General features: G+C 46.2%; 1 protein-coding gene across 1 annotated transcript; it reads right to left on the reverse strand.

Moving 5' to 3' along the window:
* Positions 1-4,314: 4,314 nt before the first annotated feature.
* ubald2 (UBA-like domain containing 2) lies at positions 4,315-13,198 on the reverse strand (the record flags this gene model as incomplete). The annotated part of the gene is made up of 3 exons (XM_080524521.1): positions 12,978-13,198; positions 9,020-9,076; positions 4,315-4,692 (listed from the first exon to the last, which is right to left on the reverse strand). Exons 1-3 carry the CDS (start codon positions 13,095-13,097, stop codon positions 4,315-4,317), a joined length of 555 nt encoding a protein of 184 aa, XP_080380647.1. The 5' UTR covers positions 13,098-13,198.
* Between the last annotated feature and the right edge of the window lie 3,491 nt (positions 13,199-16,689).

Consider the following 16,689-nt stretch of genomic DNA (forward strand, 5'->3'; position numbering starts at 1 on the left):
TTAATAACTATACTATTAACAGTTGTCTTATCAGTAGTGGGAGGTAGGTGGTTTCCTCTACACGTTATTCTTTCAAAGAACGGCAGGGCTTTTCGTGACCTCTGCGAGACAAAAAATAAATAAGTCTGAGCGATCAATAGTAGCAGATCATACCTTGTTTTAATAAACATATAAATACAAATTTCAACAGGGGAAATGAACACAAAGTACAGGAGAGAAATCTATATAAAAGAGCCATGAATTAGAACATTTGTAATGATGACTGGTGAGGTTCCATGAGAAGGTATTTTGTGTTCCTCGAGTGCTCCACCACTTAATGAATTTGACTTTATTTGAAGTGGAAGTTTCTATCAGGAACTCTCGGCACCCGTTGGCTCAAACATTTCACAATTCGTTTTACTGATATCTTTCACAGATATCCCAGGGGGCAATCTGTCGATGGACATCATGTGTCTTACTGCTGACAGAATCAAGAGAGCCTTCTCAAATATTTTTCAGAAATGTCAAAGCTGTGCCAAGGCAATATCTAATCGGGTCACATCGCCACGGGAGACCATAATCACTCCCCACTACTGGGTGTGTTGCCACAATAGTGTTGAGCCATGTAGCCTAATCCACACAGCAGGAAACACTCAGAATGGCTCAGTGCCGGCCAAGAGGAAAAACTTCCACCCCGACCTCGCTCCAATACCAACAAATAAGAACTGGAAAATCACATCACCGATCTCAGAGTTGACCCTTGATAATAATAATAATAATAATAATAATAACAACAAATCAGTTTATGAATGAGGTGGGGTTTAGGAACAACCCAACATGAACCACAGCTTGAAATGTCCATCTCTGAAAACAACCAAAGAACAGTAGAACAACAGTCTGCAGTGCAGAGCGAGGGAGCAGTGCCGTGTCCCTTCAGTCTGTTGACGATGACAAGGGTCCATGTTTGGCCACGAGGCCTCAGTCCAGCGTTGAAACCAGAGCTGCCAAGTCTCACGCAATCACCGTGAGACTCACGCATTTCAACCAGTTCTCACGCTCTCACGCCGCATCTCTATTTCTCACAGCGAGAAATAACAATTGTTTTACGGGACTTTTATTTTTGAAATTCCTTGAAAGAAAGCTACCGGACATGAGTTTCATGGCATCTTTCTGCACGCCCGTTAACTTGAGTCTGCAATGGAAGCGGCAGGCGAGCGCTGCTGGAAGAACCTGTGTTCACACGAGCTGCAAGAATGTAGCAAGCAGGGTTGCCAGATTGGGCTACTTTTGGTCACACTGGACGGGTGGATTCGGCAGCTTTTAGACCGGTTGGGCTGGACATTGTCAATTCCGTCTGGCAACCGTGGTAGCAAAATATGTGCATACATTACAACATCGTATCTGGTAGCCTACTGGACTGGGTTGCACCAATATGGCGTAAGTCATTACTAAATGCAGGCATTTAGTAGTTACTAAACCCCTAGTTGTTACTAGTTAGTTTCAAACTAGTTGTTTACTAATTTCGGTTGCACCACGCCAATCTTTTGCCAATCTTAGCTAGTAAATACTCAGTTTTGGTAACTGTTTTTTGTTTCTCTACTGTAACATAACCAGGTACATTAATAATAATAATAATTAATAATTACAATTTACAATACAAATACAACAATTGGGGGTCCCTCAAAAAAAATTTGACCCAGGAAAAACCCTGGTATGTACTGTATAACATGATAGCCATCTATGAGAAATGCACTGTATATAAGATGATGACCACGGGTCTTTCTGCTGCTGACCAAGGGGCTGAGTCCTGTTGATGGGGCCAATTTTTCTTTTAGAGTCTGTAGGCTACTGTATTTGTTTATTAAGATTTCATAAATATGATATATTGTCTGAATTTTTTTCTTGTTTTATAAAATGTTATTATTTATTATTTATTATTTTCATTTCTTGTGCTGGTTTATTATGAACAACATGTAAAATTACAGGAAACTAGCACAAATAATTGGGTGGGAGAGAGGGGCCGCCGCTGCCAAAACGTGCACAGTTTTGGGTCGCTCCACCGCCAAAAAATCTCACTCCAAACTTTTGGTGAAACTTGGCAGCCCTGGTTGAAACAGCGTCCGTGTTGTACATAATAAAGTCATCCTCACCAGGTCATAATAGCTACACAAAAGGTGAACTTACAAAATATCTTTATCCATCACATTGGAACAGAGGAAATGAAGAGAGGAAATGATTGTGATTGTCTGGATAAAAAAAGAAGAAATAAAACGTGGCAGGCATAATTAGAATAACCATCTTTTTGTTAGGGCGTTAACATGACATTGTGTCCCCTGTGTATTGAACAACTGCAACCTGATCGCACCTTATCTCCCTCTTTACTGTGATCACCATAACACGATAACGATCTCGATGTCTATCCAACCTTTCTATCTCATCATCGTTCAAGGTCACTATAGTATAGATCTGATAAACGATTTGCAAATGCTCTGAGAAGGATGAGCTCAACACCCCCATACGAAGACACACGTCCCTGGGGCTACAGGGCTTCAGGGTCGCCATTGTTAGAGGCCATTTACACAGGCTCTCATATTGTGTAAACTTAAGCACACACTTGCAACCCGTACTCAATTCATATTTCTAACATTTCCAAAAAAGACGCTAATTTCATCAGTCAAATCAAGCAATGTTGTAACTCCTATTATTCCTTCTTCTTCTTTTTTTATTTTTATTTTATTGCACAATGACATTGAGCACCAGGAGAGAGTCTGCTTGTTTAACCCATTCATTCTGTCTGTTTCTGTTGTAGGGAATTACATTCAGAGCACCCGCGGGGGCCTCTCCCATTCAAACAGAGGTAGGAGCAGTTGAGCTTCTGCTAAAGGTTGTGTGGAAATTCACTGAGTTGGCCTCTACCCCGTATAGACAGACAGAGGAGGTCCGGGTGGCTCACCCCCTACGTGTCAAAACATTTGCAAATCAGATTAGCTTGAGTGTCTGAGTCTGTGTGTGTGTTGACAGCATAACTGAGTTCTACATTTTTTTGCACATTGTTTTTGGCAGGCGCCTTTATTTACACCCGAGTCAAGACGTCCCCATAATTGTGAAAACTGGTTTGATCTTTCCAACAAAAAGAACGTTTGACGCAGAGTGATCTCCTTGTTAACGAGACGGCCGTGGAGAGGGGAGACAAAAAAAGTAATCTATGTTCTCACAGAGGCTCCGAGAGATGCCTTTTTGACAAGCCTGCAGGACGTCATTATCCCTGCTCAAAGTCCACTTTCTTTGACATGTTTCAGATAATAACAATTAAAAAGAAAAAAATAAAGTACACTATAAATGTACCAGTGCCAGTGTCTGGTCCGTCAAAATATTGCAGACTTTGGGGGTGTCTGTCTGTCCACCAGAACCGAATCTCGACTTGCACGACTCTCTGTAAAACACCTCTGTAATCTGGTCACCTTTCTGACACCCTCCTAAAGCAAAGCTTACATAGAGCCCCCCTCTCATATACAAGAGCATGCGGTGTAGCCATTGAGTCAAGTTTCAACCTTTAACACTTGGATAAATGGCCGTGGAAGAAACCTGACCCCGATGGCTACAAGTGTACACACTATACACATACTCATCCACAAAATTCTATATGTAGAAACATATTCTTTTTTTCCTCTTTCCATGCCATAAATTCTGCTGAAATCACAAAACCATAACAGTCTTCATCTATGCACATTGCGGTCTCGTCTTTGTTTTCGTCTGCTGGTTATTGCGAGTTCCTGTCACATCGTCGCGGTGTTATTGAACCCTATGGGAGCGAAGAGTTTCTAAAAACAGCCGATGGCCAAGCACTCTAGCAGATCACATGGCTCCTATCCTAATGTAAGTGCTCTGCTGGGTCCAGGGCTTGCTTGCATTGATGCCGAAAAAAAAACTGCATTTCCCAGAGTCCTTCGGGGCTTCGAGAACCCAATATCCCCCCGTTCCACTTCCTCATTGTTATTAGTGGTTCCTCCCAAGGTTCTTCCTCGGCTTTGATGAGTTATGATGAAGAGACAGAGAAAAGGAAGTGGAGGGTCCTCCAAAGGAGACAGATTGTTCGTCGTCATTTTTAGAAATAAGAAAAGGAAAAAAACTAAAGAAAAAAACAACAGTACCTTGTCTCTTCCCCCTGTGGGCCACATTAACCCTTTCATCCTTCTATACCACCCCCCTTTCCCCCACGCAAACCCTCTAATAGATTGATTAGGCTACATTTAGCATCCCTCCCACCCACCCACCCAGCCTGCTCCCTGCACCCCCCCACCCCCCCAACCCCAACCCCAACCCCAGTGTAGAGTCTCATCTCTGGCCGTGCAGGGCCGATACGACGGGGGTCTGCTGGGCTCCGCCGGGCTGGGACGAGGGGGGCCACATGGGGGTCTGGTGCAGGTGGTGGTGGTGCGGGTAGTGGTGGTGGTGCATCATGTGATGGCCCGTGGGCGAGGAGGGGGGCAGCCAGGCGGGCTGGTGGCTGGGGGGGGACGAGGCCCAGAAGGAGCCGAAGCCCGCCGTGGAGGAGGAGGGGGCCGGGGGGGAGCAGGCCATGGACACCTGGGCGGGGCCTCCCACGCCTCCTCCCACGCCGGCCGAGCAGTCGGACGCCCTCAGCTTGGAGAACATGGCGAGGGCGTCGGGGAAGTTGGGCGGCGTGGCGGGGGTGTTTCTGGGGGTGCACATCTGAGGGGGAGAGAACACAAAGGGTGGGGTGGGGGGGAGGGTTAGTGACTTACTTCAGTCCAGTTGCAAACGCAGCACACGGACAAGACAGTTCCCCAGTGTTTCCCGTACATAGACGAGACTGTGGCGGGCCGCCATATTGTCATTTGACCCGCCGTTCAGTCTCATAACCAACCCAAAGTGTATTTTTAGCTCCGTTTCTTTCTTTCTTTATGTTTTTCAGCCGCTGTTCCCACACTGTTGCGGAAAGTGTTCGAGAAGGTTCGCGGGAAACGGCCGACGCTCCCCCCAAACCCCCCCCCCCCCCATCACCAACCATACACACGTTTTTTAATACGTGGTCCACCCGCCACAAGGAATACAGGTTCCCCCAGTATTTTTGAATTGTGTCATAATAATAGGTCGCGTACATTACAATGGCTGCATTGAAATACAACTGGCCAATGATGGTGAGACATGGTTGGTGAATGAAACTGTGTGTGGTGGGTCACACACACACACACACACACACACACACTAGTCCCACAACTCCAATGAATTGAATCTTAGCTTTTATCACTTGCAGCCTCATCTCTGACCATTGACTGAATGAGTCACACAGTGAATACACTGTCCGGTTGTGTGAAGTCCAATGTCTTCAATGAGGTTGTCAATTAGCCTCCAGGTTTTTGGACGTTTTGAAATGTACACTAACCTTCAGTGTGGTGTGTTTCATTACTGGGGATAGCAACACGTAAACAAACAAACATGCAGGCAGGGCGATAGCGAGCACACGCACACACAGATCAGGTAACAGCCATACAAGGAAGGAGAAGCTCTCAGCTGTGCGTTGAGAGGCCTGGAGGAGGGCTGTTTTATTTATAACACACATGGCTCTCCCCTGCCATGGGGGGTACTCATATGGCGTGACACACACAGTCAGACACACACAGGCACACCACACACACACAGGCACACACACCACACACACACACCACACACACCACACACACACACACACACACACACACACCACACACACACCACACACACCACACACACCACACACACACACACACACGCACACACACGCACACACAATTAGAGTAACAGACCAGCACATCGCCAACCATTCCTGGGGAGAGCAAGGCCTGAGGAGGGGGGGGGGGGGGGGGGGTTGTGGGAGTGCTGTCGGAGGGGATGATCTGAGCTGACAGATCTGTCACAGTGAAGCTGTCAGTCCCGAGCTCTCTCTGTCTGTTTGTTTGTCTGTCTGTCTGTTGTCTCTCTGTCTGTCTGTCTGTCTGTCTGTCTGAGCCCTCTCTTGCCAGGCCAGCAGCTGTTCCCTCTCCCAGAGACAGACAAGGAGGCTTTCAGCTGGCCCTGCGTGTGTGATGGTGGTCCACCCAAGGGGGTGGTGGGTGGGTGGTTTCCGTTTTTCCTGGAGTTATGACTTGAAATAGCCAGCCCCCCCCCCCCGCCGCCCAGAGGGCTGATCAAACAAGACTTTTGTTTACAGCGGATATATCGTGAGATACGGTGATGACCTCACTCCAGCCGGGAACACTGAAAAGCTGAAAAACCCACCAGATCAGGCTAAGCTTTAGTAATAGCTAATAAAGCGATCAATTAAGAGACGGAATAGCTCTGGTTTCCAACAGCTGCTTATTGACTGTGCTCATGAGCTGGCTCTGAGGCTGGTCCCTGTGGAGCCGTTGTGAAAGGAGGGGGGGGGGGGGGTAGAGCAGGGTAGAACAATACAAGCCCCTATGCTGTGCTGTGTGTGTGTACTATGTTGTGCTGGGGGAGGGAGGGAGGGGTGGGGCAGGGTGCACCCAGTTCAGCAGGTTCAGCTGAGAGAGCATGCCTGGACCGGCCCCATCTGCCGCCCATATGACCTCCACACCATCACACACACACACACACACACACACACACACACACATACGCTGATACAGAACACACACACGCACACGCACACACGCTGATACAGAACACACACGCACGCGCACACACACGCTGATACAGAACACACACAACATACACACGACTGATAAAGAACATACACACACAACACACACACACACAACACAAACAAAACACACACACACACACACACACACACTATCAGCAGTGTCAATGTAGGTGGAAGTAGGCCTGGTGGTGGTAGAACGTATTAGACGTGACGGTCAAAGTGAATAATGACCCTCCTCCTCCGGGGTCTGACCAGAACCCCCCCCCCCCCTTCCCCAGTCACGTCATGTCACCGGTAGACCAGAGGGGAAAGGCGACTGCGTGGGGGGCGGGGGACCAGGGTCGTCGAAGGGTACTAACGCACGGTTCGCCGCGTGGGTACGGTCCAAACACTAACATCTGCCCGACAGGCAACCAAACCTTTATGTCTAGTGGGCTTAAAAGGGGACACGTGTTTCACATTTAAACGCAAAGCCCTTCGGAATGAATGACTATCTCGCTTGGCTAAAGAGAGAGACCCCCAGATACCCTTGTTGTGGCTGCAGAGAGGAGGATGGTTGATTGTGAGAGCTGTGCTCTTTATTATTGCTGCTACACTGGGAGCTCTTTCTTCCCCCACGCCCACGGTCCCACGCCCCCCCCCCCCCCGCCACCCTCTCCTCTCCCCCATTGGTTCCCCCAGGACCCAAAGAGACTGCAGGATGGAGGGCAGACAGGGGAGAGAAGGATCATCAACACAAGACATAGAGATTGGCTGCTGATGCCCGCGCTTAATGAATCTCTCTCTCCCTCTCTCTCGCTCTCTCTCTTCTAGCTCTGCCTCTTCTCTCTTCTACAACATATAGTGCTCTTTCATCACTTCACGCACGTGTGTGTACATGTACACACATGAATACGCATGCGTGCGGACACACACACACACACACGCGGGCGGACACACACACACACACGCGCGCGGACACACACACACACAGCCCCCAGCGGTATGATGTAATGGCTGCACCCAAAATAATAACAAACCATGGCCACTCACACACACTCAAGACTCTCTCTCACACACACACACACACACACATACAAATACACACACACACACACACTTCCTCTGTGTCTCTCTCTGTCTAAAGCTAAAACACGCTCCTCCCAGTACAGCCGACAAGCACGTACACCCAAAAGGAAGGGAGGAGGAGGGAAAAAAAAGACGAAAAGACGAAAAAAAAGACGAAAAAAATAGAACGAGAGAGAGAAAACAAAAACACAGGCTGGCTGTTCCAGCAGTGCAGACACACAGATGTTAAGGGGTGGGGGGGAGGGGAGGGGGGATGGCAGCGCACACGCCAACACTGCATGCTCACAGGCCCCATGTGTGAGACATTAAGTTCCATTTCCAGCGGTGGGCTCCAGGGGGATGGGTCGACCCGTGGAAGCAGACACAAGCCTCACCGTACAGTGCACACACAGACCACATGATCACAAGGCCTGTTGGGGTGGGTGGGTGGGGGGGGGCAGCATTGAGCATGGACCAAGAAGAGAGAGATAGATCGAGAGAGATCGACAGAGAAAGAGACAGAGAGAGAGAGAGAGACAGAGAGAGAGAGAGAGAGAGATATAGAGAGATCGAGAGAGAGAGAGACAGAGAGAGAGAGAGAAAGATCGAGAGAGAGAGAGACAGAGAGAGAGAGAGAAAGATCGAGAGAGAGAGAGAGAGAGAGAGAGACAGAGAGAGGGAGAGAGAGAGAGAGAGAGAGAGAGGGGTGTTCGCCTCTCTGAGACCATTGTTTTCATATGCTGAAACACATGGAAATGAGATGGAGCTAGTTCTCTGGGCCAGATGTGGCAAGTTGGCAGAACATGGATTTATTCATGTTTTTGGGTCTTCTTCATTCAATGCATGTTAAAGGGAATAAGCGTTCAATATGGTTGTGTGTGTGTGTGTGTGTGTGACACGAATGACGGACCGTATGACGATGACATGAGTCACGAATATAAAAAAGCACAGCACAGCAGCCCTGCCAGCACACGCTGCGTCTCTCGAGAAGGATTAAGGTCTAGCTCTAAAGACTTAACGTCGGTTGTTAACGCTCTGAGAAACCCTACTTTAGCTGGACACAGAGAGGGGGATCGATTGTGTCTGGTGAGTCAGACACAGCTGTAGTACAATGTTACTGTGTCCAGAACCCTAAGTCTCAGTCCCTGGTTGTGCATCTGTCCTCCTGTCCGATGACCAGGCCTGTCTGGCGGCGTGTGTGACAGCCATGTCCTGAATCAGCACTCCAAACACACAGACAGGATGTAATACATGTATGGCTTAAGCCTTCTCTAGTGTTTTTTTTTAGGGAGTATGGTGGGGGGGGGGGGACCAAAATGCACTTACCATCTGGTGGTGGTGACTGGGGATGTTGGCCTCCTGGAAAAAGGAGCTCAAGGCAGTCTGTGAAGAGAAACGGAAAGAGAGAGGGAGAGAGAGAGAGAGAGAGAGAGAGAGAGAGAGAGAGAGAGAGAGAGAGAGAGAGAGAGAGAGAGAGAGAGAGAGAGAGAGAGAGAGAGAGAGGGAGAGAAAAAAAAAAAGAGAGATGGGAGAGAGGAAGTTGTGTGTGAGAACAGCGTGAGCACTTGAACCCCGTATTTTGCAGACCACGCACAATAAAACAGCAATTCATCCTCTTATCCGCCCCATTCGACAACGAGAATCCCCCTCTCCCCCTCCCCCCGCCCCCCCCCCCCTTTCCGTATCAGCCTATGGGTCAGTTGGTTCGAGCTGGTCACATGACTCTGGGGTTAAAACTTTTCTCCTCCACTGTGTGATCTCAAACAGGGTGGGTGAACCATACAGAGAGAGAGAGAGAGAGAGAGAGAGAGAGAGAGAGAGAGAGAGAGAGAGAGAGAGAGAGAGCGAGAGAGAGAGAGAGAGAGAGAGAGAGAGAATCTGTGAAGACAAGCTACCACTGCTGTGTGAGAACACAGAGAGAGTTGAAAATAATAATTAGCGTAGGAAAACACTACCGTACTTTACAACTAGTAGGTATTTCACACACAGTAACTTATAAACGGTTTAGGCTACATAAAGACACTTCTTCTTCTTCTTCTCAGGATAGTCAACACGCCAGTTTGCGACAACAACGCCTTCCTCATGGCAGTTGTACCCTGGCTGTGCTATGAAGGAACGTTACAAATGTAAACAACCAGTTTCAGTTGCTGCTCCCTTACACAAACAAGGAAGTCCATAGGGCTGCTTCCATTGTTTCTCTTTGTTGTGCACACAAAAGGCCTTCGTGAACACGTACCTCGTGGCAACACAACTGGAAGTACACACTGATTCCCAAAACATATCCTTTCACTAGCTGTTTACCTCACGACACGGAAGGTTCAAGACCCATGTTCTGGACCACGACATGACTCACTGTTCTTTTTATTTTATTTTAAAGAGGCTAAAAACATTTGGGTACCCTTGTGTCCCGTCACTCCCTCCCCCGGTCCAAACAAAAAAATCACCTCAGAGATGTGGATAAGGACGTGTTGTAGTAACTGAATTAAAATGACGATGTGTTGGCCTAGGTCTAATAGACTGGCAGCTAGTAGCTAGCCTTACACCTCAGTTGCTTGCCCCCAGCCACCATTTCCCTTCACTGTGAGGCCTCTCGCTGACACTTCAATGAATGTGTGGTTTCCACCGGCCCCCTCCCCCTACACACGCTCGCGTTGTTTGACAACAGCAGCAGTAGTGCAGGAATGTCTGCCTGCCGCTCAACGTGACACACATATCAACATGAATGTGCTTCTCTGCCATTGTCTAACAGGGCCACTAGGTCCACGCTGTTCTTTGTCTAGTGTGGGGAAATGTTAGAATAAGTATAGCATAGCATAGAGTACAGCACAGTGTTTTATTTGTATAGTATAGTATAGTGGATAGTGTACATAGCCTTTATTTATGTAAACCAGCTCTTTTCCCTTCTTGTTTTTAGTTTTTTTTCCTAGCACCAGGGGAGCCCCCCCTCCCAAATTTCGTTGTTTGGTACCTGTACTATATCAATGACAATAAAGACCATTCATTCATTCATAGAGCAGCTTTTCTTTCTTTCTTTTTTTGTGTACATCCATCGACGCCACTTTCACATTTCCTGCCATCTACACGTACACAAATGCGATGTAACCTAACTATAAAGGTGCCGAGGTTAAGGGTTCCAACCAAATCCCTCAGAGCCCTTTGCATATGTAGCAGTCGACACACCAGGAAAAGAGACATGGAATGCCATAGCTTATGTAACGTGTGTGACACGCACGCACACACACACACACACACACACACACACACACACACACACACACCAAAATGAACAGGCAACTCAATAAGGCACGGCATAGAATACATAATGTATAAAACATATGAGTTAATATGTAAAAACACAGAAGACAGACATGAAATATAATCCTGTGTGTAGGAGAAGAGCTGAGTGGAAGGGCTGGGGGGACGGGGGACGGACGGACTGACTGACTGACTGACTGACTGACTGAGTACGGAACATGCCCGTGGACACAACACGCAGCTCGCAGACACCACGAGCCCACGGAGAGAATCAGGTCACCGCTGTGGGAGTGGGACATTATACCCGGCTACCGAGTGAGCCGAGAGAAAGGGAGAAGAACAATCTCAGAGAGCTGTAGATATGCTGAGAGAAATCAGAGTCTTGTTAAAACATCCTCATAAAGAATACAAGGACACATTTCCACATGAAAAAAGGAGGCATTGAAACAATGGGCAGTTTAGGCTAGTGTGTTGTTTCCTTGTGTCATATGTGTGTGTGTGTGTGTGTGTGTGTGTGTGTGTGTGTGTGTGTGTGCTTGTGAATATCTGGACCCTTCCACTCCACTCCAGAGCACCTGGGAGAGCCTGGCACTTTGATCCTGAGCAGGTTGCCTAGAGGAGACCTGTCTCCACAATGCATCCGCTCCAATCAATCAACCTGCTGGCTCTCAGCAGCAAGAGAGGTGGTGACCATCAGCCTCCCCTCCCTCCCTCCCTCCACCTGGCCACTGACGGCACCAACAACAGATTGGTCATTAGGAGAAGGTGTCTGTTTGGGAAACCATCTGGAAGCAGAGGCTTGAGATCAGAGATACTCCGCTCTGTCCAGAGCCCCTGTTTAATATTTAAAACGGTGGCCAGCTCGTCAAATAAGTAAAACAAATATTTGGGGGGGGGGTAAGGGGGAGAAGCATGAACCAGTATTCTGAGGCGGTGCTATATTATAACATAGATGGGATTGTTCTCCATTTGGCCTAATGTCATTAGCGAGAAGAGAATTGAATTAAAGTTATGTCTATGTCTATGTCCACCCCAACAGTGTCTCCAAACTAGCCCCCGTTGTGACCCAAGGGTATTGTGAGAGTAGATCTGCTCATATACACAGTGTGTATCTGAGCTTGGATTTACGTATATGAACAGCTGGAAGGATAAGGCACCTTAATCAGCCTAAATATAGCTCAGTTGAATAGGCTACTCAAATCTGGACAAGACTACAGTCCACCCAGGTTCCAAAACCTAGCTCAAGTTCTGTGTGTGTGTGTGTGTGTGTGTGTGTGTGTGTGTCCTCTTTCCATAACCTTGTTCAACAACAACCACTCACTCGAACACAAGGTTCACCGGAATCCCATGAGATGAACAGAGAGTTGAAGGTGCCAACAATGTGACTGTCCTTGGACTGAACGTTTCTTTACCTGCTAGACATAACAGGCCATACCAGTTAGGCGTGATTGAGAGGATGAATTGGCAACTTCGGAGCTGCATGTTCAGATAGACTAGCTGACTTGACAAACCACTGTCGTATGGACGTTCATGTTTTGGAGACATCACCATCGACTAACAATGGGATCAGAGAGGCGGAAGTAGTGGCTATAAAATGTAATATTGACAAAATGGAGCATAACATCGACACGCATTAGCCTAGTTCACGGTATCTGGTTGTTTTACGCAGCTGTCAAAACAATCAACTGCTTGTCCAATATACTTCATCATAGGTTGTCTAGTAGAAAGAGGCTTTTTTTTAAACTTCATTTTCTATTATTAGTTACTAACATCAATACCACTTCTTCCGGTGATGTGAAAAAAACATTTCTATTTAAAATAGCGTGAAAACGCATTAAACCACATTCTTGACTTTTCACATTCATTATTTCCCATATATATAATTTCTTATTCTTATTTAAACCGCCTTGTAAATCGCTAACACACACAGACGTGTGAACACACACACACACACACACACACACACACACACACACACACACACACACACACACACACACACACACACACACACAATAAACACACTCACCTCAAACTGCCAGTGAGCCGCTTGTAGAAGCTGCTTCGCCTGATCGGCGGCACAACCAGCAGTCAATACAAACTGGTTGATCATGACTTGATGCCTGAGTTCGTCCATATTCACCGACATCACCGTTGTTTTTTTTTACGCCACCACAGTTGAAAACCGAGAAATAACACAAAGCTGTGTTCAGTTTTTTTTTCGAAATCAATCGCTCAAACGAGGCCCTCCCTGCCACTCGCTCGGTCTCTTCGCCTTCCAGCAACAACAAATATCTGATGTCATCACCAACAACAAAGCCGAACTCAGAAGCCGATTGGATAAGCCAATAAGCAACATAGTACACGCCGAAACCCCATTGGCCGTCCCCTGGCTCAGGGAACGGCCAATGGAGTTTCCGCGTGTACTATGTTGCTTACTGGTTTATCCAATCGGCTTCTGAGTTCGGCAGTCCGTTGGAATGACGTAATTGCAGGGCACACAACGTTACGCATTGGATGCTTGGGTATGAATACATCGCGTCCTATTGGTTCCTGTTATTGGAAGGTATATCAAATTCGTTCAATGATTGGTCGTTGCACAGGTCTGGGTATATCATTGGTGTGTGTATTGTAAATATTTACGTCAATGTTTACGTTTTTGAACCTAGTCAGTAATGCACCAAGGTTAGATGAAATTCAGACGTGTTATGCTGTTACAATAATGGAATGTGTTGAAGCTTCATTTGAATACTTTACTCAGTGTTAATACAATAACATAACATAACAACATCTTACAGTAGGCACAGAAAAAAGTACGATTCATACAATGCATGCATTTAAAATGAAAGCTGCATCATCTCTGAACAAGTTGCGGGGTGTCAAGCTCTCTTGCTGCAAGGCTGAATAATGAAGCTTGGGTGCAGGTGAAAGCGTGTAGCAGAGAAGGCTATCTATTATGTATTGAAGCCGGGGTGTTACCTGCATGTTGTTTGATGGTGGCTATTATTAGATTGGAGACTATTGTACAAAGCATATTTCTGGAAGGCTCAGGGGACCTAAATTACACAGAAGCTTCAGAATGGGGTTTTGCTTGGAATGCTCCAGAATAACGTCGCTATGCATTACAGTTTAGTTGCAGCTGTAGATGAATAATTCAAACAAAATGTTTGTGTTAAAAATAAATAAAAGTTGTATCATTAGTCAGAGGCATCTGCTTAGTTATAGTGTTGTAGTTCACCATAATTGTGTGAATGCTGCATTTGTAACTTAATATATATGATATGTTAATTATGGATATGTTAATTATGTTGTTATTTATTGGTCATTTATTGGTCAAGTAAGTATTTGCCTCAGCAAATAAACCATTGCACTAGAAAACCATGGGACTTTAATATCTTTGTCATACATACCTGTTGTACTGATAAGAACAAGGCTGTTGACATTGAACTATGAGAAAGTGGAAAGTTTAATTTTCACTGAAACAATGTCACACAAGGTCTCCTTATGCACATTAAATGTTGACATGACTGTTGGCTGAGGGTCAGATCCAAAGGTCAGATTGAGTGATTATGAAACATTTAGACTAAGGCAATTCCCAAACAAGGACCAGAATCATTATTGTTTTGTGTACGTGTGTGTGTGTGTATAATTATATGTGTGTGTGGGTGTGCTTGTGCATGTGCATGTGCATGTGCGTGTGTGTGTGTGTGTGTGTGTGTGTGTGCGTGTGTGTGTGTGTGGGTGTGTGTGTGTGTGTGTGTGTGTGTGTGTGTGTGTGTGTGTGTGCGTGTGTGTGCGTGTACAATGGTGTATGTTGTGTGTCATAAGAATGGCTACACTGCAGGTCAACATATCCTGACTGACAGAGCAGGTCAATATTATTCCCTGACTGACATGTTGTTGTCTGAGGCAGTTCACCAGCCCTCAGAGACACAGACCCCGCCTGGGGACTCCGCTCCTCCTAAACATAGAGAATAGGGGGTGGAGCCATGAATTCTCCAGGCAATGATTAACAGGATCTTGACAGAGTGGACTTTGTTTTCAGAGATACTGAGGCTGTCTTGCTTGTTTTCGTCCGCATGTGTTGACCTCCATCCTGCCCCCCTTCCTCCCAGACTGTGACTCACGTCACGAGTCAGTCACCATCCTCTGTTTGTGTCTCTGTCAGAGCTGTGAATGCTCGATGAGTGTGTACTATCACATAGCCACGGTTTCCAGTAAAAAGACCCTTCAATATAGCTTTGGGCCCCATTGGAAAGACTGAATGAGCTCTGTCTATAACAGCTTTGAATGTTTTTTGGGGGGGTCTTAGGATCCATGGTGATGCTATGGTACAGTGGTAGTGTTATGATTTGAGATGTGACTGTAACTGGATTGGTCTAGATGAAGTTAGGTGGAACTCATGCTTTTTATTGACTTTTTTCATCTTTATCATTGGTTTTAATACACTGGAGTGCACAACCTAAACCTAATACAACCTAATGTGCTCTTAATAAGTACATAAGTCAAGGTTTTAAAGATTTGAACATAATACAAATTGGAACTATTTCATAATATTGATATGGTAGTATGATATAGATGTTGAGACAACATGTGTTTTCCTCCTTTTTTAAAAACACGTCAAGCTTGCCATGAGACTGCCCTCCTCTCCCCTCGTCAGCACTGTCATTTTGTAGGATTGAGCGCCCTCTGCTGTCAATTGCGTCTCATTGCCACAAACTATTTCTGCGTGAGCAAAGTTTGATGATCGATAGGAATCTCTTATTTAGTGTCTTGTAGATATTTTTTCATGATCATGTTTTGAGTAGTGGAAATGTCAGATCCACATGCCATGAATTCTAAATGCCAGTATGAATTTAAAATAATAAAAAAACTGTAGGGTCCTTTTCATGGCTTTGTGAGTACTTTAATCATTAGTTATAACAATCCGGTTTAATCTCCCAATGTGTTTAATTGTCACTTTTAGTAACAATTCCTCTCTTTTGAGTTCATATGTAAACAAAAACTGACAGAGCTTGTCCTGAGGTTTACTTGGCATTGTCCCATGTTGTCCAGCTGTATGTTGTTCGGCCAAGTCCATTGGTGCCTGATTTTGGTCTGATCTTCCCCATTCTGTCATCCCTCCTCTCCCTGTGAGCATTATTGTGCTTGGCTGCTCTTTGTCTGACCTGTGACCTGTCTTGAAGGTGGGCAGAGGAGGAGTGACGGGGGCCGGTCCAGAGTCTGACATGAACAATCCAGTCTAGTCAGAACACCAGCCATACAGTGCCAGACAATGAGCTGTGTCTTGAGGTGGATTTCGCGGGTGAGTGGCAACAAGGGCCTAGTGGCTCTAAGGGGAAGGTACTCAGGGAATTGGCCCTGTTCCTGTCCTCCATTTCTCTCTCTCTCTTTGTAAGACCGTAGTAGGTTCGCTGATTGGTCTGTTTTTTCTTCATCTTCTTTTTTTTTTTTTGTCCTGTCAAACGTACGAATGGAAGCTTTGTAGAACACACAAGGTATTATGGTCGATTCCTTTACAATATAATTATTTGTCTATGTTTGTTGACATGTTTACCACACGCACCAGGGGATATATTCTGACAATGGAAGACTACACATTGTTCTTAGCTTAGTTTAATCTGCAACACAACAGGGTCTTAAACTTGGATGCACCCGTTGGTCATCCAGGAGGGCGTGTGTGAAGGAATGTACTTTTGTTAATAAGACAGAAAGGGGAAAAAAGACAGAAAAAGAGAAAC

Source organism: Nansenia antarctica (genome assembly GCF_963989245.1).
Source record: "Nansenia antarctica genome assembly, chromosome: 2".
In the NCBI taxonomy this organism is placed as follows: domain Eukaryota; kingdom Metazoa; phylum Chordata; class Actinopteri; order Argentiniformes; family Microstomatidae; genus Nansenia; species Nansenia antarctica.